Source organism: Bombyx mandarina, chromosome 20, assembly GCF_030267445.1.
Source record: "Bombyx mandarina strain Sakado chromosome 20, ASM3026744v2".
Classification (NCBI taxonomy): Eukaryota; Metazoa; Arthropoda; class Insecta; order Lepidoptera; family Bombycidae; genus Bombyx; species Bombyx mandarina.
Window position 1 is genome coordinate 1,063,750 of NC_143226.1, and position 26,689 is coordinate 1,090,438.

Genomic DNA, 26,689 nt, shown 5'->3' on the forward strand with positions numbered 1-26,689 from the left:
AATATGTCTCTAACTCACAGTTTTCTATAATTCGACAGATAATCTAAACTGAATTGACTGATTGATTTGACAGATAATAAAAAAACTGCGAAAACGCGACGCAAGCCGCTTGTATTATAATGAACAATAGCAAGTATCGAAAGTGGGTAAGCGTTTCTCCAATTTAAAAAAAAAACGTCACCGGTAGCCGGGTCGCCGCGGAAGACGATATCCTGTTTCCTTCTAAAAAACCCTTTTTATTAAACTCACTTATAAAGTTATTCGCTTCATTTCGTCAGCTGCTGGTGTTGTGAATATAAATCGATCGTTAAACGCACATTGGGTAGGGGTGGTCTTTTTGTTCTATTGTGATTATTTTTCGTACATTAGTCGACGGACCTTGTTGAGTAAACACAAGATAATATTATCATACTGCCTCTAGCATAACAATTATAAAAATGACCCAATTAAATACCGAGATATGACGGATGATATTTCGGATTGCCCGTTAATGAGCTCTAAGCACGCTTGGTTCGGCGTGTAGGAGCAATAAAAATAATCAATTCAACAGCTCAGGCTAAGAGTATTATTTTGACGAACTTTTCGTTGGCAAAAAAAAATGCAATATTGTTACTTGAATGTTTTATTCGGGTCATCCTTGATTGCATATTCTTACAGGTTGGAAATAGACGTTCGCAATTTAGTGTTTTTTATACCTACATATAATATTTAAAAAAAATCTAGTATGGTTTCATTTTAAGTTTACTAGACTTATCATTACAAGGCTCTGGCTCTCAATGCTTTTCTGTTTTTCTGGTATTTGATTTATAGAATTTTGATTCATAGATGAATATATTTATATAAATGACTGAAACTCTGCATATAGATACTAAACGGTTATTTTGTAGGTAAACACCAATATATAGGGTACCTTTCGTGCCACTGCAGAGTACGGATCTCCAACCACACAATTACAATGCGAGTGAAGCTGTGTGGGGAAGCTAGTAGTGTAATAAAAATCAAATCCACAAATTTTAGTAATTTATGAAATCACGGCAAAGCGCATAACCCGCCGCGGGTTATGCGCGTAATTACTGGTGGGAGGACACCTTGTGAGTCCGCAAGGGTAGGTACCACCACCCTGCCTATTTGTGCCGTGAAGCATTAATGCGTTTCGGCTTGAAGGGTGGGGCAGCCATTGTACTGTAAAAATTGAGACCTAAGAACTCATGTCTCGAGGTGGGTGGGGGTATTTACGTCACAGGTTTCTATGGACTGTGGTAAACACTTAACACCAGGTGGGCCGTGAGCTTGTACACCCATCCAAGCAATAAAAAACAAATATTTCCAATCCAATCCATTTATATCCTCATTCGCTGGAGACTAATGGACTGCGGTAAAAACTTAACACCAGGTGGGCCGTGAGCTTGTACACCCATCCAAGCAATAAAAACAAATATTTCCAATCCAATCCATTTATATCCTCATTCGCGGGAGACTAATGGACTGCGGTAAAGACTTAACACCAGGTGGGCCGTGAGCTTGTACACCCATCCAAGCAATAAAAAAATACATGTGTGCAATTCACACGTGGTAGAAGTGAAGTGAATTCACCTTCCAAAATTAAAATACAATTATCCTGAATGTCTTAAGTATATGTAAAATTTTGTCATTAGTAAATAATTGTAAGGTAGCGCCCTCTGTGAATTGATATTTTAATTTCACGTATAATCCTAAATTAAAATTCACTACAAGAGCTTTCATACACACGTTAGTATTAAAAAATCTCACAGATGGCGCTGTATTAAATAGTATGTATATTTCTGTCTCATTCTTTGCTGGCTTCATCCTACACATTTTTGTATTTGTGTCTCTTACCTGTCGTTTTTTTCCGTTGCATCCGGTTTGAAATCACAACGATTCTAAAGAAGTTTTCACTTCAAAAAAATCATATTTCCAATCCAATCCATTTCTATCCTCATTCGCTGGAGACTTTAACCTTAGTATCAACGGAGCAATGTAAATCGAAGATACTCACTCTGCTTCGGTAGTTTTAAAATAATAAAAACACAAATTCTTCGTCTCTCAAATAAAATATGTATTTTCCAATAAATATTAAATACAATTCATCTAAGATCGTTCAAATAAATGCTCTATTAATACAAGGTACAATTTAAAAAAAAACCATCAAATACCAGATAAGCTAGCGTACCTCTTTTTGTAGCAACTCAAAAACAATTGCCATGTGAAACATAATTAAGAATCATTAAATTAGAAAAAAAAAATCCCATCCCTAATACACCTTCGCTTCGTTCAAATTGCACAGCTTCCCTTAGTCAAACGAGAATACGGACAGAAGTTTTCGATAATATTAAAAAAAAAAAAACTTTATTTAATACCGCGTAATGTAAGATAATCTACAGCGGACGCGTCAGGCGTCACACTTGGCGCGACCAATCAAAATCGCGTTCACGAAAGATCATCTTTTAATTTAACCAATGAATAATGTTCTGTGGGTCGGGATAAAATCTCATTACGTACAACATTTTCCCGCATCGGTAATGGTCGCCATTCCAAATTACTTGTTACACCAATACCCGTTTTAAGACGGTACTTTTTAACCAAGATATATATTTTTTCCTAACTTACACTGAGATTACAATATCGAATTTTATTCGTTAACTTAACAAGTATTAGTTTTAAATAACTATCGTATTACAAATACACATCTTATGTTTGTGCCAAGAAGCATTATTTTGAAAATCCGTTACGTTTTAAAATTTTTAGGTACACAAAAAAATCATAATAAAAATGAAATGCTACGCGATTGAATCCAATAGTTTATGTTTAAAAACTACAGAAAGTTTAAAAATATTTTGACAGCATTCCATTCTTAAGTAAAATCGAATAGGATTAATATTTTCATCAGATTTTCTTAAGATTTTCTTTTACAGAAATCGTACTCTAAAAATGTTGATATAAAAAATCTATGATAAATTAGAATAATTTAAAATAGATAGGTATGAAAAATACAAAAAAAAAGTACACCCGTGTCGATGACTGTAACTTCTGTGATTGTCAATGCCAATATTATTAGACAATATTAAAAAAAAAACCTTATCACTCAAAACACACGCGAGCGACGAACGAATTTAGATCAAGTTGCTTGAGGGTTTTAAAAGGGAAATCATACAGATTACTATTAAAAAAATACTAACGACTGGAAAATATCCGAAAATGTACTCTTTTTGCAGGTTTTCTTCAATTGGAACACAGAATCGTCGCTTTTTACCGTAGCACAGATTATTTAAGACCACCTGCATTTTGTAAAACGCTAACCAAATCCATGATTACAGGAAAAAAAGGGTAATTTTATACGTTTTTTTTTTTCATTTATCATATAATATAAGAATATGCTATAAAGGAATTTCTAATAATTCTTAATTGAAGTGTCTTTTTTTTGTGAATGCTCTGCCAAGTTGCCCTTCACATAATGTTAATGTTGTTAATGTTATCGATGTTAGTGCGAAAACTTTATATAGGTTTTTACTTTCTTATTGCTATTGTATCTACTTATGGAATTTAATTATTATTCGCCAACGCGTACTTAGGTATTTTAATTTAATAAATAAATCACGGGAATTAGGTTTTCATAATGAAACATTCGATACTTGATTAACACATTGAACTATCATTAGGCACAGATTATACACTCATAATTCACTAGGCATTGTTTGGACATGCGGTAGTTGTTAAAAGACGGCCATATATATTTCATATAATAATATATTTGAATGAGGGCCTTAAAAAATATAATTTATTTTTGCTTGTAAAAATATTAAATGTTTAATTAATATTCTCCGAATAATGTAGATTCTTTAAAATCACTGGGTTACATTATTCTTTATGCTTGACTGTGACGAATCCAATGATTTGTTCTACATCAATTAATTAGATTCAATGGTAAAATAAAGAACTGGTAATAAAATGACCAATGTAAGAATCAAATCACAGATTTTCAATTCGATATCTAAATCAAAATTAGATTCTTAAAACAAACAAAAAAGTTGCTATTTCAACAATGAATTTTTTCTTAACATAAAGTACATACATTTTTATTGACCCAACTAAAATTATTAGGGACATGCAAAATAATGTTAACAATATTTTTAATATAAATTCCTGATATTTTACAGACATCAAAAAAATGATGACCTGTATTGACCGCATTGTACCAAACAAGTATCTGTCACCAATATTTTTTTATTGCATTTTATCCAAACAAATAAATAAAAAAACAAATTGATGTGTCTAAGTCATTGTGGCTCTATATTTTTATAGAAAATGTGATTTTATAGTAATGTACCCAGTGTTCATTATGTTATATAGCTAATTTTAATTTTAATTGCTATATACGTAGCTTATCTCATTCGATTTTTAAAGGGTACATATTTTTTAAGGATATTTACATTATTTACTACAAAAATACAGAGTTAAAAATTATTAGATTTCAATTTAATACTATAATGCTCATTATTAATCAATGTTACTGAACAAAATTACTCATTAAAACACACCTTACTAGTAGTAGTCCGTCCCTTTAAAAGTTTTTCAATTTGTTTATGACCATTTGTAATAAAAAAATACATACAAAAAATTTCAAGTAGAATTTTTATCCTATTTTACATACGTATATATGGAACTTAAGTACATATATAAGTGTATAGATTTCACTTCTTTAAGTATTCAAGTATCATGTGGAATATTTCCACCGTTGTAAGTGTATAATGTATTATAGTCACTTTTCTTGATTGCAGAAACATAATGCCACAAATTATTGCAAATATGGCCTATATCTATTTTTTAGGCCAATTATTTAAAGCAATCTAATTCCACACTTGTGACCATAAAATCTAATCTAAGTTGGAACAGATAATTTTTTAAATTTTTAAATCGAGATTTGTGCTCCATGATTGTCACATCTGTAAGTCATTTTGTTTTGTGAAGTCAATAAACAAACAAAACACTGGTTTTTTTCCTAAGATATTACATATATTATAGTTTGGTAACTATGCATACTGACTAAGAGTTAAACTCTTTCAATTTTATATTGTCTGTAATCAACTGAAATAATATTACGTTCAATAGGCTGCTATATTTAAAACTCCTTTCAAAATAGTAGTTTTTATTTCATATATTATTCAAGGACCAATTTTTTTGTTTTTCCTTGGCTATAGTTATTATGAATCAAATTATCTGTGCTAAAATATAATATAAAAATATAATTTAAATAAATGTTTTATGTCCAATATGTAGGTAGTGTTTTGATTTTTACCTGTGGCAACACTGGAACTAATCTGTCAAACTCAAAACTATAGAAACTGTGGTGAACTTAAATTGTTTTTTATTCACTATAACATGAATAAGTACGTCCGTAAATCATAGCTTTTTTTTTTTAAATTAAAAACGTTTTTGAAAATTCTGACTTCCCGGCTAAAATGTTCGAGATTGTATTCTGTTCATTTTGAAATAGTCTATATTATTTTGTCCAGTTAACAGATCGTTGGGTGTAGTAGCCTTTTAATGACAATTCCAAATGTTTTTAATTCCTTTTGTTTTTTTACCTACTTATTTCTTTCACAACTTAACATTAACTTAATTTCTGTTTGATTTTTTTTTTTTTTACATTTGTCAACCAAATTATCGTGACACTATTAAATTCAATACTGCTAATGGACATATTAAGTATTTAAATATTACGTCAAAAAACGAAAATACACTGAATTTGTTCACTGGTTTACACGTTATAACTTTTCAATTCATTGATGAAATTTTTTTTTTTTTTTATAATAACTATACATACGGCTTTTTATCTTTTGTTTTTTTTTTTTTCAATTATTATTGACATTATATAATACAAACTGTAAAACAGATTTGTCAATGTGCGAACGTTTTGTGACGTGTTATTATTTTGTATATTTTTTTTTTATAGATTCATTTTCTCATGCAGACAAACTTTTGTCAATCAATAAATTATCAACTGTTTAATGTGACCTGAACTTCGCACATACTGTGTTCGAAAAAAAAGGATATTTTCTCACTCAACATTTTTTCGTTTACATTATTTATGGCCATGTAAATTATCTATGGTCGCCTTACAAACGTATCCTTTCAATGCGAGTACGCCGCGACATTTTATGTGAACCTGGTACCGCGCGCACCAGTCCAGCGTCGCGCACGCCGTGCCACCGGCGGTTTGAGTTTTCGATGCGGCTTCCGATAATATATCTGTGGGAATGTTCATGAGTAAAAGCGGGATGAATATAGTGAAATTCTTTATATTACTTCACAATCACTTCGTACACGTCTTTCTAAAACCTTTCCTATCTTCCTACCCTCTCTAACCTTAAATTGCTATCTCTTTCTGAACCTAATAGAATGTTGCCACTGCAATAGGCTTAAACATTACACATTAAGGCAATAATATATAGTACAGTACAGTGTGAACGTGTCCATAACAATGTATGGTGCGCGATATTGTTGTGCTATGAGCTATATACTATTATACATATATTATTGCTTAGATAGATGGACGAGCTCACAGCCCACCTGGTGTTAAGTGGTTACTGGAGCCTATAGACATCCACAACGTAAATGCGCCACCCACCTTGAGATATAAGTTCTAAGATCTCAGTATAGTTACAACGGTTCTCCCACCCTTCAAACCGAAACGCATTACTGCTTCACGACAGAAATGGGCAGGGTGGTGGTTCCCACCCGCGCGGACTCTCAAGAGGTCCTACCACCAGTAATTACGCAAATTATAATTTTGCGGGTTTCATTTTTATTACACGATGTTATTCCTTCACCGTGGAAGTCAATCGTGAACATTTGTTGAGTACGTATTTCATTAGAAAAATTGGTACCCGCCTGCGGGGTTCGAACACCGGCGCATCGCTCAACACGAATGAACCGGACGTCTTATCTTTTAGGCCACGACGACTTAAAAAGTACAGTACAGTGTGAACGTGTCCATAACAATGTATGATGCGCGATATTGTGGTGCTATGAGGTATATACTATGCTATTATATTATAGCGTAGATTGAAAGCAGCCTAAGCTTGCGATCACGTACTCGGCGGGTCGGCGTGTGTGAGCAGCTGGACGTCGTTGGCGCGGCAGAACGCGTGCAGGGCCGGCGGGACCACGCAGCACGAGGCCAGGTTGATCTGCGCGATGGCGGGGCGGACGCGAGACCACGCGTGCAGCACCCTCAGGCAGCCGCCACCCACGTCCGCCACGCCGAGCTGCTTCACGCGTCCTTGAAAGACAATTGAATTCGAAAATTAAATCAAATGTCAACAGATATTACAACTAGTCTGATTTGCGACAACCCTGGACAAACCACACAAATTTACTGGTGGTAGGACCTCTTGTGAGTCCGCGCGGGTAGGTACCACCGCCCTGCCTATTTCTGCCGTGAAGCAGTAATGCGTTTCGGTTTGAAGGGTGGGGCAGCCGTTGTGTCTATACTGAGATCTTAGAACTTATATCTCAAGGTGGGTGGCCCATTTACGTTGTAGATGTCCATGGGCTCCAGTAACCACTTAACACCAGGTGGGCTGTGAGCTCGTCCACCCATCTAAGCAATAAAAAAAAATTCGTCTTTTCGCATTAAAAGTGTACAATTTCCAAAAATATTCGCAATTCAGTTAATATGCGGAACCATTTGGTATCACCAGTATTTCTCTCATATGTACAGTCAAAAGAACATAATTTAGTTTTAGGTTTTTTTTTAGTTTACCTATTTTCTGATACTATTAACAAAATTAATACATAATTTTATCTTACTTTAAAAGACAGATAATGTAACTGGTAAAAAAAAAAAAAATGTTGCAAAGATGATTAATATTAAAATTATCACATGTTAAACCTTTAAAACACTCTTCTGTAAAATTTGTAAGTTTTGACATTATTTGACACATTGATAGATGGACGAGCTCACAGCCCACCTGGTGTTAAGTGGTTACTGGAGCCTATAGACATCCACAACGTAAATGCGCCACCCACCTTGAGATATAAGTTCTAAGATCTCAGTATAGTTACAACGGCTGCCCCACCCTTCAAATCGAAACGCATTATTGCTTCACGGCAGAAATAGGCAGGGTGGTGGTACCTACCCGTGCGGACTCACAAGAGGTCCTACCACAGAAATTCGCCACTGCGATCAGTGGTGGGCTAAGCGCTTTACCGCTTATTCGATTTTACCTCTGCCACAGTGCGCTACCTGCTTGAGACGGCCTACTTTCCCCTGGGGGATCCACTCCCGGTCTTGCTTCGGGCCTTGCCAAAACACTCAAGCAATATTCTTTAGAAAAAAAAAACTGCGGTAGGACCTCTTGTGAGTCCGCGCGGGTAGGTACCACCACCCCGCCTATTTCTGCCGTGAAGCAGTAATGCGTTTTGGTTTAAAGGGCGGGGCAGCCGTTGTAACTACATTGAGACCTTAGAACTTGTCTCAAGGTGGGTGGCGCATTTACGTTGTAGATGGACGTCCATTGGCTCCAGTAACCACTTAACACCAGGTGGGCTGTGAGCTCGTCCACCCATCTAAGCAATAAAAAAAAAAATACTACCCACCTTCTTTCACATAGTCTTCTAAAACAGCCCACAGAACTTTGATTCCTGGTAATATAGCTTCACATTTTCTAGCATCTGCTTCACTGTCCGCCTCTATTTCCGTACTGGGTATTTTGGCTGGAAAATTGAAAATATAAATGTAACTGTAAACAGGCAATGATAGTGAATAGATTATTAAGATTTTCTGGGTTTTTTTAATGTAATCTGTGACCTTTAGAGTTAGAGATTAATAAATATTTTTTCCCCATATTTCCTAGAAATAGGTAAATTACAAGAAAAACGGGAAAACATAATACATAAAAGAGTCTCGAAGTATTTTTTTTTTGTTCATAATTTATCCATTCGTTGAAGTTTCTTTCCTCGATATTTTTTTTAATGCAGGGTAACGGGGCCTAGACAAAGGAGTTTGCCACTACTAATTTTTTATATGAGAAAGAGGTTTCTATTGCTTTGTATGACGATTGCTCCATCCCTCAGGTCAGAACGCACGTCTACATTGGGGAAAAAAAACCTGTGTTGTACTAGATTACCATGCGCGTTACCATTTCTTTCCTACCTATGCTGATAGCCTTGAGAGGCTGTTTCAGCTTGTCCTTGACGTGTAGCTGAGCTCACGGGGCTCTAACCGGGAGTGTTGCTAACACTGACCCTAGCAAGAGCAGTGCTTCGCAGAATCTACCACCAGATCGGAAACGCGACCCACTGAGAAGATCCGGCGAGAGACTCAGTGGGCTGTGTCTATGGGAAAATTAAGCGTTACCATGCTAAGTTGGGTGTCGTGGCCGTCTAGAGTTACGTTGCCATTGGAATCCGTTCTAAGAAAACGTCATGTTCGTCGATCGTCCCGATCCACTCTCAGTGCTTTTAGGCATTCAAAGCACCGGTCATCGTTCTCGTCGAAGAGTTTGACGAGCAGCTTAACCCATTGACACAGCCGGTGGTAGATTAAACGAAGCGCTGCGTTCACTAGGGCCAGTAATAGCAACTCTCTCGCTAGCTCCGTGAGGTCTCCTACCAAACCAGTGAAATTGGGGTAGCTCCTTGAAGCTACAGGTAATTAAGCATTAAAAAATATTCTAATAGTACTGTTACCACTGTATTCAAACTCACCGACGTTACTACCAAGCGAGATAGGCGACGTTTTGACTGAATAATTATTCCTTAGATCTGCTTCGTTGCCGGCCTCCACTGTGTTCAAGAAGTCCGGATTGTATGAGAGGATCACGTTATCTATGTACTCCGTTTGTAAAGCTGTGAATACTAATTTAAAAAAAACCGCAATCAACATGGGCGCATCGTTTTTCGGTGCGAAAATTTACAATTATATTCATGGGCTACAACGATAGCTCAGCGAGTGATGGTGCGAGTTGATATCCCAATTATGGAGGTAGAAGTAAGGACTATCTCAGTTTATTAAAAAGTGTTCGCTGACAAGGAGCTAATAATTCCAGTATAACAATAGTTCCAACAATAACTAACAAAAACTTGCTGTTTTTTATTTTCTTTTTTTTATTGCATATATAGGTGGACGAGCTCACAGCCCAGCCCACCTGGTGTTAAGTGGTTACCGGAGCCCGTAGACATCTACAACGTAAATGCCGCCACCCACCTTGAGATATGAGTTTTAAGGTCTCAGTATAGTTAAAACGGCTGCAAACCCTTCAAACCGAAAGGAATTACTGCTTCACGGCAGAAATAGGCCGGGCGGTGGTACTTACCCGTGCGGACTCGCAAGAGGTCCTACCACCAGTAATTACGCAAATTATAATTTTGCGGGTTTAATTTCTATTACACGATGTTATTCCTTCACCGTGGAAGTCAATTGTGAACATTTGTTAAGTAAGTATTTCATTAGAAAAATTGGTACACGCCTGCGGGATTCGAACACCGGTGCATCGCTCAACACGAATGCACCGGACGTCTTATCCTTTAGGCCACGACGACTTCAACATATCAACTTAAATATCACTTGGTTTCGGCGGACGTGACGGGAATAAGTTTGACCACGGCTCATAGCACTAGATGACATAGCTCATGCTTTTTTAACATGTTACGAAACTGTAACGAATATAAAAAAAATATAAAAAAAATGTAACTAAACTCTCTTTCTCCCTCTCACTATGTGTTTCCAGCACTGAAAATAGTAATCTAATCAGAGTTAATCGCTGGGACATCGTTGATTTTATATTTATTTAATCACTTAACATCTGTCTGTCCTATTAAGATTGTATGCCGTATACAAATACGTATCACTAAAAGCAAATCTATACTATATAAAATTCGAATATTCTATACTGGAATCCATAGACATCTACAACGTAAACGCGCCACCCACTTTGAGATATAAGTTCTAAGTTCTAGTCTCTCAGTAGACTTGAGGCGTCTCACAATGCCCCGCCATATCTCCTTACATATGGCCATCCTGATGCGCTAACTTAAGAAACCTCCCCAAGCAGTGGGATCTAAGCCATCATACGGTCACACAAGACGCAACCATAGCGTTTTCGGAACTATTTTTTAAGTAACGAAACTCATATCACTACGAATTTATCCACGCTTTATTAGCATGTACTCATCATTCGCCACCTCCATGCTTGGCGTATCATTCATATAGAGTATCATCATATAGAGCTGTGTACATAATCTAATCTTTAGGCAAATCAATTTCCTTATGTTCTACGATTGCTCTTTACTAATCTGGGCCGCTTTATCACCCCTATCAATATATGATGTGTGATGATATGTTTTATTGTATACTAGCTGACCCGGCAGACTTCATAGTGCCTCAATCGATAAATAAAAGACCTAAACTTTTGTATAAAACAAACTTAAAACAAACAAAAGGAATAAACAAAATTGTTATTTTTATTTAATTCCGAGCATTTTCATATGTATTTACCTTTAAACCTTCTCTGGAGTTCCACAAATAATTCAAGACCAAAATTAACCAAAACGGTCCAGCCGTTCTCAAGTTTTAGCGAGACTAACGAACAGCAATTCATTTTTATATTTAGAGAAGATTCTAACAAGCTAACAGTTCCGCTGGGAAATATTTCTGAGGTGAGGAGTACTTTTGTTATGGAAAATGTAACTTGTTCGATACTATCTTAACAACTGAGGGAAAATCTTTCATCGATTTTCCGAAATTGTTGTTGTTTGAAAACGATCTTAGATAGTCATTAGCGCAATTCAAGCCTTTGTTCTTTTTTCTATGATACCTATAGCTACACACGTAGACATTTTTTTTTGTTTTTTTTTTTTCCTACCTAAGCTGGTAGCCTTGAGAGGCTATTCCAGCGTAACCTTAACTAGTAGGTGAGCTCACGGGGCTTAAACCTGACGTCGTTGCTAACACGAACCCTAGCAAGAGCCGTGCTTCGCAGAATCTACCACCGGATCGGAAACGCGACCCACTGAGAAGATCCGGCGAGAAACTCAGTGGGCTGTGTCTGAGGTTACGTAGACAAATGAAGTTCGAATATACAGCCCTTTAAAGTTTTTGGTGCTTGTTGAAAGATACAACGTTCCTTTTCTCGCGTATTGTACAATTGCTTATTGAACAATGACGTAATTGTTAGCCATATTTTAGGGTCTGAATGGTCCGATCTAAGGGCCATAAAGCAAGGTTGACATTTGTTAAAAAATGGTATTAACTATTAAAAAAATGGTCGAAAATTTGAAGATTGTTGTTACTGATAGTGGGGCGTGTTGTGAAATCGCACACCACAAATAGCGTATTTTTCGCTGCGAAACATTAATGCCAGTTTGTAATATAATCCATTTCAAAGGTATCCACCGTTTAACAGTGACATTCCCGACGTGAATTCCACGATGTCTACGGGTATCTGCCCCATTCCAGGTAGGTCATGAGACGTCTACAAGATGATCAAAATAAAATGCGTACTATTCCAACTCACCATTTTCAAGTGACTCCTTTAATGCAACCGTGCTGTCTTCATTGATGAAGATCTTGACGCCAATCTTCAGATTCTTTCTCTCCTCCTCGCTCATTTTCGTTTTGATATCATCATGAGGCCTTGTTATATATACATCGGTCTCAGCCGTGGAATCGATTAGGTTCGTTGAGTGAGAAGACCTTTCTGGAACTTCGTGGGACAACGCCGATCCATTCTGTAACGGCTTCCCGTTTTCCGTACTCCATTCGGATAGAGTTAATTTGATACTTTCTGAAAGCTAACGAATTGATATATTTACCTAACTTGAATTTTAAACACAAATATTTATTTTAAATTTAAATTCCGCTAATTGACATCCCGATACTAGAAGCATATTAATCTAATGAGTGAAGTTAATTTATACGATACGATTTTTCAATTGTTTTTTTTTTATTGCCCTTGTAGGCAGACGTGCACACGGCCTACGTGATGGTGAGTGGTTACCACAGAAATAAATCATGTGGTTACCGTCGCCCGTTGTGAGTAGTATTGGTAAGAATGGAACAGACATCCTGATACTAGAAGCATATTAATCTAATGAGTGAAGTTAATTTATACGATACGATTTTTCAATTATTATTTTTATTGCCCTTGTAGGTAGACGTGCACACGGCCAACGTTATGGTGAGTGATTACCGTCGCCCATGGTGAGTAGTATTGGTAAGAATGGAATGGAATAAAGGAACAGAAGAAATTGGTAAGTGATTTTGTTTATTTTGGCCCCGACTGACGTCACACGTAATAAAATGGGGCACGGTCCAGTTAGTACAATTATTAAAATAATAAACGCCCGTCCTTCCTACATTAGAGATGCTTCATTTACTTAAAAAGCGTTCACTTTACAGGTTATCGCGATTTGGCCCGTTTACGCGATAATGTAACGTGCATCTTATAAATAATATATACGTGCATTAAAACCTTATTTACGATTCAATCTGTTGTTTTTTTATTGTCATTATATTATTCCTGATGCTATGAATACTTTACAGTTTTCGTGGTCACGAACGACTAAGATTTTATACGTCGAAATTTGAATATTGTGCACAATTGCGCACTGCAGAAAATTTTAATTATGTACACCACTCATTAAAACCTAAGAAAATACCAGAATCTTTCAGTTTGCAGCATATGAGCTTTATTCATTAAAAAAAAACGCGCACGGAACCACTCCTCATCAAATTATGATTCGATTTCGATCATAATTATATTATATTCGATCATAATAATCGATTAGTAAGTCTGGCCCTAACATCAGAGGCTCTATAGGCGTGGACAGGCTTTGATCAGATCGAGTGAATCTCTCCAAACGGATCTCTGTTTGGCCTCCTGTTTCCATGACATCGATTGCATTTGGAAATTGCTCAGCGCTATCCAATCACTGCAGTTTACGTAGCCCACGTGGTCTACGGCCACACGATGCTCTTTTTTAGACTTTCTTTAGAAAATCATGACTCAGCCATTCTTTTCATGTCCTAACCAGATCACAGAAAGTGTTTCACTCTAATGGTTTTAATGTTTATCGCGTCAAAAATGGTGTACAGTTCACAATTCAAATCAGAAAAATGTCGTTACTGTCCAAAACTGCCCTAAAACTCATATCATACTAAAATTATCACCCTAGAGCATAAGCTACCCAGCTAATGCATTATGCATAATGATCGTGTATAGCGTCATATTATCTATTTGTTAACAACGTTTAAAATAGATCTAGCAATGGTATTATTCGCTAATAACAGACTAAAACGAGGATATCGTTCAGTTCAAGGTTAGGTCTGGCAGAGCATAACAATAAGGTGGCAATCGATTGAGAGGTTGAAGTCAAGGTCCCTATGAGTACCGAAATCTGATTTTATATTTTAATTACATAGATTAAAAGTATAAATTTAAATGTATAAACACAATAAAAATATTATGATGATATGTTTTTCATTAATATGCAATTAAACAGAGTAGCACATAGATAAATAAACAATGCCATTCTGTGACTAATATATAATAGGTATTTGTTGGCGTGAAGGAAACATGCGTTTATTTATGAAAACCATAGGTTAAAGATCTATTTCAATATTACTGCTTAAGTTGAAGTCGTCGTGGCCTAAAAGATAAGACGTTCAGTGCATTCGTGTTGAAGCGATGCACCGGTGTTCGAATCCCGCAGGCGGGTACCAATTTTTCTAATGAAATACGTACTCAACAAATGTTCACGATTGACTTCCACGGTGAAGGAATAACATCGTGTAATAAAAGTGAAACCCGCAAAATTATAATTTGCGTAATTACTGGTGGTAGGACCTGTTGTGAGTCCGCGCGGGTAGGTACCACCGCCCTGTCTATTTCTGCCGTGAAGCAGTAATGCGTTTCGGTTTGAAGGGTGGGGCAGCCGTTGTAACTATACTGAGACCTTACAACTTATATCTCAAGGTGGGTGGCGCATTTACGTTGTAGATGTCTATGGGCTCCAGTAACCACTTAACATCAGGTGGGCTGTGAGCTCGTCCACCCAACTAAGCAATAAAAAAAATAAAAAAATTAAGTGAGTTATAAGTTTTGAGTTTCTGCATTTCGGCTTGTCTCCACCACATATGTAACTCATAATGACTGTGGATTTTTCTAGTAAAAAACAATAATCCATAAGTTACCCACTTGGGCTCAAATTTCTCTAGAAGAAAACGCCATATGTTCTCTTTTTACATTTTTCTTACATAAACATGAATCAATTACTTTAAAATAGAATCAATTACTTTAACATATTTTGTCAAATAATTCATTACAAGATTGAAGGATATATATAAAGATATTTCTTCAATGTTTTCAAACAATGGAATGAGTTTTATTTTAACAACATACATCAGGTTTCATGTGAAGATGGCATCTACAGGTAGTGTTTTAGTCTTCAATGTGCCAGTATTTATTAATTTTGAATTATAGAATGATTTTGAATTTTTTCCTGAATTGTTTTCTATGATAAATTCTTGAAATGAATGAATTCATTGAAGCTAATTTTTACTGCCTCAGTATAATAAACGTCGTTTCTTTTAATTTATAAAGTTCTAAATTAAAAATAAATAAATAATGAAGTAGATAGTATCCCTTTTAATTCAATACTTAATAATATTTTTTTGCTTTTTCTTGATTATTTAGGCAGCGGCATTTGTGATTATTGACACTTCCAAGATTATTTAGAGTAATTCCTTGAAGTTACAGCTAACAACCCAGACAGGTTTGGCAGAAAATCTTAATGCCATCTTATGGGTCAAGATTTATTTAGAATAAGTATGTATTCTCCAGCTCCCCAGGAACTGGTTATTGCAATAGCAGTTTGGTATGTCATGAACAATTTTCATCACAACCAATTCATTGACCCTCTGTGATTGACTTTAAGAAGTCTATATTGGATCCATTATCACTCTATCCAACTTTTTCTTTCATTTTGGACTGTTCAGGGCTCATTACTTAAATGCTTAGAAGCTAAAAATTTGAACCAAAATGGAGTAAATTCAGTTACTACCGCCATCCATAACTTTTGTCTTTACAATGTTGTGCCATTTGATCCTTTGACTACTCAGATAGCATCATAGACAATGGAATCAAGAGTGGTGCGGATCCAGTCAGACTAATGCATTTTATTTGTAGGTATCAAATATATTTTGAATAAATAAGAACTGTATTTAAAAAAAAAAAGGGATTTTTTAGCTAATTTACTTCTTGAGCATTCTCACGACATAAAGGATGTTAAATGTTCATGTACTTAGTTCTGATATTTATTGATCTGATTTATGACATAAGTAAGTAGGGGTGATCACAGAATTATGCCTGAGTATTTTTATCCCAACTTGCTATTTATTATTGCCAATGTACAGAAATTGTAGACATATTTTACTGATTTTTTTAAAGTATTTAATGTTGCTCAGAGAGTGTGTTAAATCCTAACAATTTAACACACATAAATTAATGTTTTCGATACATAAACATTGAACCAGTATATTTTTAAATAGTAGTTGCTAATCATAAAAACAAACCAATATAAAAAAGATATGTTTTTAAACAATACTAACCTCCTCAGTCACATTTTGCCCAGCTTTTTTCTTAATGTCAATCAAATTCAAGACATTTCCAGTATTTATCGTAACTTTAGAAGCACTCTGTAACATCGCGGCCATCTAGTTATTAACTTTTAAATTGTATCAACAGACCCTTTTAATAACCAAGGTTATCGAAGAACGCAAACAACAAATATTACGGTCAAAATCGACGTCAAATTTAATTGAACTGTTATCGTCAACGCTGACCAAGTCCGTACTAGAAGTTTTCAAGGAAACTCATAGTTTTATACCTCAATCAGCTGTGGTTAAAGTAGATATGACGTATTTATTATTCAAGATTGTGACGAAATCGTTAAATCGCTGTTGATTTAATACTTAGTTAATATTCTGTACTACATGATGATAAAGTAATATGTATAGTTTTTTTATTCATCGTGATTCCGTAAGTTTTACGGTAATCGTTTTACAAAACCATAGCACATGAAATTTGCAGAATCTTGGGTACTGAAACGTCAAGTCATCAATCAATGATTAATGAATGACTAATCATCTTTCATCTTTATTTAATTCATTACGGTACATAGTAGGTATGTATGTACCTGTTTAACTCATTTACTTTTGATTGACATTTGACGGTTTTAGGCCTACATACACTTGGCTGAACTCAGACGACTGAATTCAGTCGCTATTGAATCAGTCAAGTGTAATAGCATTAAGTAAGTTAGTCTACTGAACTCAGTAGCAATGATGGTTTCTGATTGACTGATTCATTTAGAAGCCTAATTAGAAACGCATTTAGGAATGTGTAATCGCATTTAGTTCCTGTTCCTGAATGGTTTCATTTCATTCAGTCGTCCATAGCTCTCCGTGCGTAAGGACGTTTTAGTTTGTTTTTTGCTTCCGAATAAAAAGTATTAATTTCGGTCGCCTTTATTTAATGTGCCAGACATTTATAAATAGCTCGACATGTTTCAGAGATAGTTTTTGTCATCAGGGGTTGGGATATTGAAGAACTAATATTGATACGAATTTCCTGTTGCAAGAAATGTTAATGTTACAACCAATCTTTCTTTTGGACTTATACTATCGTAGGATTAGATATGTAATAGTTATTTAAGGTAGATATAGATATAGATATGGATATAATAGACTATCGTAGGTTATTATCCTGCTTTTGAATAAACGGTGTCACAAGGTATAATATTAGGTCAAACTTTTTTTTTCCTACTGCTGATAGCCTTGAGAGGCTATATTTTCAGCTTCACCCTAACGTTTGTAGGTGAGCTCACGGGGCTCAAACCGGAGAGTTGCTAACACTGACCCTAGCAAGAGCAGTGTTTCGCAGAATCTACCACCGGATCGGAAACGCGACCCACTGAGATGATCTGGCGAGAAACTCAGTGGGCTGTGTCTATGGGTTAATTCGCTCGTCGAGCCCTTCGTTGCAAGCGACGGGTTCGACGAGGACGGTGACCGGGAGTTCTTTTAGTTGAGGGTGTTTGCACTCCAAAGAATAAAGTAATTCATGGGCTGCATTCTCATAATATTTTACTCTCTTTCTACACTACAATCTGTCTACATTACAATCAATACTGTTTAGTAAACGTTCACAAGTAGGGAAATAAAGAAAATTGGATATGGCTTTTATAGTATTAAGTCGATTGAAGTTTCACTAAAATCAAATTTAACTGAGAAGCTTTTTCATTTCCTCTCATCTTCTATAATTTGATTTCACTTCATTAAATTTCATTGCAAAATATATTTTTATATGAATTAAAATTATTCCTTCATCGTTTTATCCTACTGTAATAATAAAGCTTTTGGCTGTTTGCATTATTTTTACTTTGCCCATATAGATTTAATCGAAAAATCGAAAATGTGAAAGACCGAAAAGTTGATAAACTTTCCGATATCGTTAGACTTTGAGATCTAGAAATTTTAAAACTATCTAACTCACTTTAAAATCAGTGTAAATTGAAAATAATTATAACCATGGGTTTAGATATTATAGGATTCGCATACGCAGCAACTGTAGCCGCTGGTGGGGTAATGGGCTATGCTAAAGCAGGTTAGATTACTTTGTAATTATCTAAAATGTACATACTTATTTTCTTAAATATTCTAATTAGTCCATAAATGTCAATTTCTAAACAAGATTGTTACGTTTAGTCTTTCTTTTAAAAAGCACTGACACTTAAAATAAATAAATAAAAAAGGAATATGTACTAGTGATACTTATATCATTTTTCTTCATACAAATATTAAGTAGGTACACTTGATATAATAAAATCAAATCGTTGTTTTTTAAAGATATAATTATTACCTAATAAAGTAAAATTTTTTAGAATGAATGTTGTCTGGTTAACAACCATTTATTAAATTTAATTTATTAAATCACCAACCATTTATTACGTTAATACGTATTATACCATAACTAATTACGCAAAATTATAATTTGCGTAATTACTGGTGGTAGGACCTCTTGTGAGTCCGCGCGGATAGGTACCACCGCCCTGCTTATTTCTGCCGTGAAGCAGTAATGCGTTTCGGTTTGAAGGGTGGGGTAGCCGTTGTAACTATACTGAGATTTTAGAACTTGTATCTCAAGGTGGGTGGCGCGTCTACGTTGTAGATGTCTATGGGCTCCAGTAACCACTTAACATCAGGTGGGCTGTGAGCTCGTCCACCCATCTACGCAATAAAAAAAATAAAAAAAAATAAAAACCGAAAACTCAAAACTAAATTCTTGATTTATAGTTAAATTCATTTGATTAAGACTACTTTGGAGGCTATTTAAGCAACAGGTGCGGCAATATCAATGAAGAGAAGGAGCCAAGTATCAGACAAGACTCAAATATGTAATTTTCATATGTATATACATAGAAATAAAACAAGATTTTTTATTTTATTCCACTTCTAAATTCAAGTTCACTACACATCAATCAAGGCTAAGAAATGTATACATAAGATTTTTATTAGAAAAAAAAAACATACTTTACAAAGTGAGGTCAGTAGTGAGGATCAGTAATCAATGGTAGTGGATTTTTGGTGGAAGCTTAAAATTAAGTGGACTGTTCTTTCCTTTGATAGGAATAAATTGAATTTTTCTGCTTATTATCTTTTTGCTGCTGCTTCTAAAATGTTCTAAAAAATCAAGATTTTTAATTGCCACAACTACTTCTACATTATATATTACATTATAGACATTGATTTTTTATTTGGAACAACTTTATTAATTATACATTAAACAAACCATATTCCCACTTAATGATAAGTAATGTGAGATGCTCAGACTCATGCTACACTTCAGGTCCCTTGGCTATTAACTAACTTAAATGTAATAAAATTTTATAAAAAATATTTCAGGCTCCATACCGTCACTTGGAGCAGGCATCATCTTTGGATCAATCTTAGGTATGTTTTTAATGATATATTGTATACAAGCAAGTGCCTCAACAGACAACAGATGCAACAACTGAAAATTAATTGTATTTGTTTTACTGGATTAGCTGCCAAAATTTTTATTAGTAATTGTTTCATTTAAATAAACGTTAAAGGATTCATAAATATTTTGAAGGTGTTGGAGCTTATCAGTTGAGCCAGGATCCTTCTAACTACACTTTAACATTAGGAACAACAACAGCTTTAGGTGGCCTTATGGGATACAGGTAATTACAATTAATACTGTAGTTAGTAAAATATAATTTTCTTACAGTAGTCATTATAATTATGTGTCTTAGAATCTTAATGATTTAAAAAACTCTTCCATAGTGACTGGAACACATGATTGCTTACCAGCAAAATAGTTACTGGCTATAGGAACCCTTGTGAGACCCCATGGGTAGGTACCACTACCCTGCCTATATCTGCTGTAAAGCAGTAATGCGTTTCGGTCTGAAGGGTGGGGCAGCCATTATAACTATACTGAGATAAACTTCGAAGTTATACCTCAAGGTAGGTTGCGTATTTACGTTGTAGATTGTCTATGGGCTCCAGTAACCACTTAACACTGGTCTGGTCTGGTTGGTCAGGGTGGGGCAGCCGTTGTAACTATACCTGAGACCTTAGAACTTATATATCAAGGTGGATGGCGCATTTACGTTGTGGATGTCTATGGGCTCAAGTAACCACTTAACACCAGGTGGGCTATGAGCTCGTCCACCCATCTAAGCAATAAAAAGAAAAAGAATGTATTTGTATGATTTCATTTCAGATACTACAATAGCAGAAAGTTCATGCCAGCAGGTCTAATGTTCTGTCTCTCAGTCGGAATGTTCACTAAACTATTGCTCAAGAACGTTGGTGCCAGCAGAATGCCTATAAAGAGTGGTTAGACTTAACTTATATATGTACACTGTAGCAATTTTCGTTTTTATTTCGGTATTGGTGAATTTTTTGTTGTTGAAATCATGTTTTTTAGTTATTAATTTGCTCTGAACGGTATGTGAAAAATAAATCTGAAAGTTTTACCACTATCAGATTTGTTGATGAATTTTTAATTTTAAATAAGTGAAAATTAGGTATAACATCCAATAGAATTGATCAGAGCGGTGTTATATTTGTTTTAGTTTGTTGTTTGTTTTTAAAATATTAGAATACCATGTAGATGTATGTAATATTTCGGTTAAAGTCCTGACCAAATTCGGTTTAAGTCTTGACCAAATGGACAATTGATAACTATAACTTATTGAGTTCAAATGCATTTTTACATTGTATTATACTTAATCTGTTATATTATGATAAACTTATGTTTGTATGAGTTGCCATTTTCAAATTGACAATTTCATTAAACGGTGTTGGGAAGAATTTTTTGTTTTTAAATTTAAAATGACCTAAATTCTAATATAATTTTTACATCTGCTAATATTAGAAATGTTAGTTTGTTTGTCTGGTTCATAGTGACTCAATACAGCAGTAGGCAGCGGCTTGGCTGGCATTGTTGATGTCCATAATCAAGAATTACTGCTTGCTTCTCATCTAGTGAGTTGCCTACAACAGTAAAATTTTATTTCGCTTTTATAGGCGATTGTAACTTTTCTTCATCACTCAAAGTGAGCTAGTACACTTAAGAGAAATGACAAACGTGAACATATATCTTAATACCGTCGATTCATTACACCGAGGTAAGCGAAAGAAGGCCCAGAGACAAAAGTCCAATGCGCTGGTCGGTCCAGATACGCTATACTGCACACATCCGAGGATAGGCAGGATCGGCGCAGGATAATCCAGGCGAAAATTATTAAAGGAGGCTACGGTCCTTAGCATTGAGGATTATTGACGCATTGAGGAGGATACCATCGCACCACTCTCAACCGCAGCGGAGTTCATACACAGTCCGATTCCAAATATGTTATTTACCACGAACCAGTTGTTCTTAAGCGTTGTATCGTGTTGTTCGAATTTTTTTTTTGCTTAAATGGGTGGACGAGCTCACAGCCCACCTGGTGTTAAGTGGTTACTGGAGCCCATAGACATTTACAAGGTAAATGCGCTATCCGCCTTAAGATATATGTTCTAAGGTCTCAGTATAGTTACAACGGCTGCCCCACCCTTCAAATCGAAACGCATTACTACTTCACGGCAGAAATAGACGGAATGGTGGTACCTACCCGTGCGGACTCACAAGAGGTCCTACCACCAGTACTTACGCAAATTATAATTTTGCGGGCTTCATTTTTATTACACGATGTTATTCCTTCACCGTGGAAGTGAATCGTGAACATTTGTTGAGTACGTATTTCATTAGAAAAATTGGTACCCGCCTGGGATTCGAACCCCGGTGCATCGCTCAACACGAATGCACCGGACGTCTTAACCTTTAGGCCACGACGACTTAAAGACTTCTTGTCAATCATAATTTTTCATGAAAAATACTTTGGGTTCTCAATCATCATCAGCCCACAGACGTCCACAGCCGGGCGTGGGCCTCCCCCAAGGTTCGCTACAAGGACCTCATGGGTGGGCTACTCAAAATTCAATTACAGGTTACAGTCGCCGAGGAATTTGAGTTCTCAATAGTGAAATAAAACAACAGTCTCGTAATAATGTAAAATTGATAATTTTGGATATTTTAATTTTTACATTTCTTAAAATTTAGATAATAACTGGATGAAGTCAAGGTATAATAATACATAAATAGTTATCATAAGTACTTAGCATTCCAACGGCAAGTGTGTTCGTATTTTAACTTTGTAACATTTTGTTTTTTCCCGAAAAATAATATCGTAAATATTTATATTAAATTAAGTATTTTATACATTGGTAACTTTACAGATCTAAAATGTCACATAAATAGTGTTAAGACATAAAAAAAAACAGGCTTAATTTTATTTTTAAAAATATTTTTTTTTATTCGTTTGTAAAAATTTTATATGTACCTAATAAAATCTAAGTTTGTTCAGAAAACCGCGAACCAGTCGCTCGGGAGTTTGAAAACTACAAAATTTTAAAAGTAAAACTAGTTTATATTCTAAGTTACTGATAAAAGGCACTTCCTGGCAGTTTCGTATTCAAAATATTGTAATATTTCATAGGTAACGTGCAACATCAACTAATAATTATTCAAAATTAAACCTTGGATTCTTGGATAAGCTAAACCGAATGAGCATTTTTATTTACATTGACAACCCTTGATTGTCCTGTAAAGTATTTATGTACTACCCACATTTAATACACAGCTCACGAAAACAAAAAAAAAATACTGACAATTCTGCCGCGCAGTGCATAGCAAAAATAGAAATGTCCTTTATTTTGTGTGACTTGTCCTTAAAATGGTCAATTTTTATATTAGATAATGTTGCACGCATAACGTTTTAGGTCCGATGCTAAAAAAACAGTTTAGTCTTTAGATTTCTTTTTCACTGAATAATGTAGATTACAGAATCTCTTGGATATGAACTGAACTAAACATGCTCATAATAAGACATATTTATTGTATTTTTTTTTATATTTTTGCATCAAACCCTTTTAGCACCGAGGCGATCTGACATTAATAAGAACAAAATAAATTTAGGAGTATTTTTATAATGATAAAAAAAAAACAACAGACTGACATCGCACTAGTAATTCTAAAGAGAGCTCAAAATGGACGTAAAGAAAACTATTCGCCGCCTTCGTGTATTTAAATTCAACTAGTTCTATCTCTGTCACTCGTCATCAAATCGTGATAAGCCAGAGAGAGATAAACTAGGCTGATTATTGAACTGTCGCGTAAATTAAGGCAAAACGGTCCTTGTCAACGCTTAGCCTTTACCATGTTTCTTGTCTGATCCTTTATTTGATATGACTGTCTAAATTTGCTGATACCAAATACCCTGCCGATCAAGCAAGCTAGACGTGAATACGACAAACAAAATTCGAAATACCATTAATATTTTTCGTTCTTGCCTCCCATGCGTCCATTCTAAGCCCTAAGCTAGAAATCCCTAAATTAACCTACAATAGTTCATAAAACTCAATCACATTGCAATATCACTCACCTAGTGTCCGACACTTTAGAAGCACTGTCTTCAGACACTCACACTACACCCGTTTTCACTACTAATAAAAACAAGCAAAGGAAAAATAAGATCTGCTTGTGTTTATTTATTAATCAATAAACGTATTCCGATGCATTGACGGTATATTCTATACGTAAACGTTTGAGCCAGACGGCTTCCCTTCGGCCGGTGACGTCACGGAGGATCACGTCACACGACAAGAAGGGCGTCGCTTCATCTCAGCTGGGCAGTCTTCAGTAAATGATCCGCGCGTTATCATTAATGGCGGCTGCTGTGGAAATTGTAAATGTCTTAGAATAATATATTTATATACAACGAATTTTGTTGCTTTGGCAGGATGAGATATTCATTTTTAAATAATCTCTTTTAAGTGATCACGATCGGTAGGTAATTTATTTTAATCTGAATCTTCATTATGGCACTATTTTATACTTAAAACATACAGGATATTTAAATTATGAAATATAATTAAAATATATTTTTTGACAATATAATGGCGAAGATATTACTAAAACCCTTAAAGACACTAGGACATACTTACCTACGTTAAATCCACTTGACGAATACATTAAAGAAAAATATATTTTACAAAAGACTTAAATACTACACATATTTCTTAATACCTAAGGTTATTACATATGGAGAAACGAGTTAAGTTTAATCAAACCAATATAAGTATAGCTGAAAGTAAATAGAGTTTATATATTTATGGTGAGGTGTGATTGTAAGTTGAATCTGGATAAAATACAAGAGCACCGGGACTTGTGATGTTTTCGTCTCATTAAGATCTTTGGAGTGTAATCTTTGTGGTTAATGGAGCGCGTATCAGACCTCATCATAAAAAAAATAAACCGAAACAGAGCAGTGTGCCTAGTGCGACTTTCTTAACGTTCTCGATAGCGTAAAAGTTAACCCAATTTTGTATGCAATTGGAACAGCGCCCCTAGCGGCAAACGTACGCAAACGATCCCGTTCCATACAAATATGAGCTAACTTTTACGCTATCGAGAACGTTAAAAAACTCGCACTAAGTACACTGGTAGGTACCGAAATATCTATGTAGATTTATGTGTTATGCGGAAGATCGTATGTGTGAATGAGTATCGCTAGATGATCGTCCTTGATGGCGTGAATGACTCCAAATCCAACCCTTTTTTGCCCTTACCGATAGTCGTTTTTGGCTTACAGCCTCGCTAGTTCGCCGGCGGTGAGGTTCCTTTGATACGAGAGCACCAGTCGCGCCGGTTCGATTTGTACTTGTTGCGAATTCGCGTCCGGACGTATTGAATTATCGCTCGACTTTTGCGAGTAGTACGTTCCGAATTTGAAGACAGACTTCACCGCTTTATCCTGGTAGCTTTTCGTTGTCGAACGTCCAAAGTAATTGTCGAATTCGTCTCTATTGTAGAAACCCCTTTTGCTGGTGTCCTCGGTTTTGGGCGGAGGCGTTGCGAAATCTTTGAAGTCGTAAGGATTCTTCGTGGACGTTATGGAGTATTTGTTTATTGAAGGTGGGTAGGTGTTCGGCTTCTGTGTGTAGTATTCGTATGGTTTCGACGTCTTGTCAAAGTACGACTGTTTCCTAGTCGACAAGTAGTATTTGAAGGCGTCTTCGGTTGTGGGACTAGGCCCGCTCGTTGGCTTGTAGTTTGTGTATTGACTAGGTGTGTTACTTGGCGCGAATGCTTGTGTGGTCGCTTCGTGGCTGTGTCGTGTGAGAAACATAATTAGTTTGTGTGCCAAAATATTGAATTATATGAGGATGTGTGTGTGTCCTCGCTGCTCGTGTCAGCCATGCGTTGTAGCATTAAGCAGTTGATGTTGCGTGCTGGATGCAAAGATCGCGATTTTGATACATCCTGATAAAGTTCAGTACAGTAGATTGGGGGGAACAGGGACTAGAGGTAAAATAGAGACAATTCTGGGATGTCACAATACTTTTGTTGAGTTATTAGATTTAAATTTGTTGAACAGAAAATGACTTTTATTTTGTGTTTAAGAATATTAAATAATTTAATTTAGTCATCAAAGTTTTTTAACTCGTTAAATCTATTAAAAAGCTAATTACCTAAAGCTAGGTACCTACCTAACAACTAAATAATGCCAGTTCTATCGAAAAACTCTATTGTCCCCTTAAGCGACCCGATTCACCTCAACGCCTGGATGGATAAAAACAAGTGAGTTTTTGTAACTTTTTATGATTATTCTTTAATAAACTATATGTTGATGCATTATAAATGAAAATTTAAATTACCGAAACCATTATACTCTCTATTTTATTACTATAACTACAAAAAAAAACAAAAAAAAATCAATGTCGAACTTAAAAAGTGTCCCGATTCCCCCCATTTTACGGTATCTAAAAATCGTTCGATACTGTAATTCTGAGAGACCTACAGTCCAATATCGCTTGTGGGCTGCAAACGATCACTGAAGCTTTTCCATTCAAATTTTAAAGACTAATGTCGCACCACACGCAGTAATATGATGCGGGGATGAATAATTAATAATGAAATATATATTATTAAATGAATTATATTTTGCAATAACAAAACAATTTTAAACTGTCACA

At 35.4% G+C, this 26,689-nt stretch overlaps 3 protein-coding genes across 7 annotated transcripts in view; 1 reads left to right on the forward strand and 2 right to left on the reverse strand.

Moving 5' to 3' along the window:
- Window positions 1-2,053: 2,053 nt before the first annotated feature.
- On the reverse strand, window positions 2,054-17,284 carry Gclm (Glutamate-cysteine ligase modifier subunit). Its single transcript, XM_028177050.2, has 6 exons — window positions 16,631-17,284; window positions 12,537-12,813; window positions 9,730-9,879; window positions 8,620-8,736; window positions 7,115-7,300; window positions 2,054-6,267 (listed from the first exon to the last, which is right to left on the reverse strand). The coding sequence occupies exons 1-6, from the start codon at window positions 16,733-16,735 to the stop codon at window positions 6,101-6,103; spliced, it is 1,002 nt and encodes a 333-aa protein (XP_028032851.2). The 5' UTR covers window positions 16,736-17,284; the 3' UTR covers window positions 2,054-6,100.
- A 1,189-nt stretch (window positions 17,285-18,473) lies between these two features.
- LOC114245015 (transmembrane protein 14C) lies at window positions 18,474-21,424 on the forward strand. Its single transcript, XM_028177017.2, has 4 exons — window positions 18,474-18,686; window positions 19,985-20,032; window positions 20,196-20,286; window positions 20,832-21,424. Exons 1-4 carry the CDS (start codon window positions 18,611-18,613, stop codon window positions 20,950-20,952), a joined length of 336 nt encoding a protein of 111 aa, XP_028032818.1. The 5' UTR covers window positions 18,474-18,610; the 3' UTR covers window positions 20,953-21,424.
- A 1,230-nt stretch (window positions 21,425-22,654) lies between these two features.
- Window positions 22,655-26,689, reverse strand: part of Adamts-like (A disintegrin and metalloproteinase with thrombospondin motifs like) — a 174,954-nt gene continuing 170,919 nt past the window's right edge. For 2 of the 5 annotated variants that reach the window (XM_089736132.1, XM_089736134.1), the window contains exons 16-17: window positions 25,283-25,822; window positions 22,655-24,388 (exon numbers count right to left, since the gene is read on the reverse strand). In XM_089736132.1, coding sequence (XP_089592258.1) covers window positions 25,300-25,822 — 523 coding nt within the window. In that variant the 3' untranslated portion in view covers window positions 22,655-24,388; window positions 25,283-25,299. The remainder of the gene's footprint in view (window positions 24,389-25,282; window positions 25,823-26,689) is intronic. The other 3 variants (XM_089736133.1, XM_089736136.1, XM_089736135.1) reach the window with 3 other exon arrangements.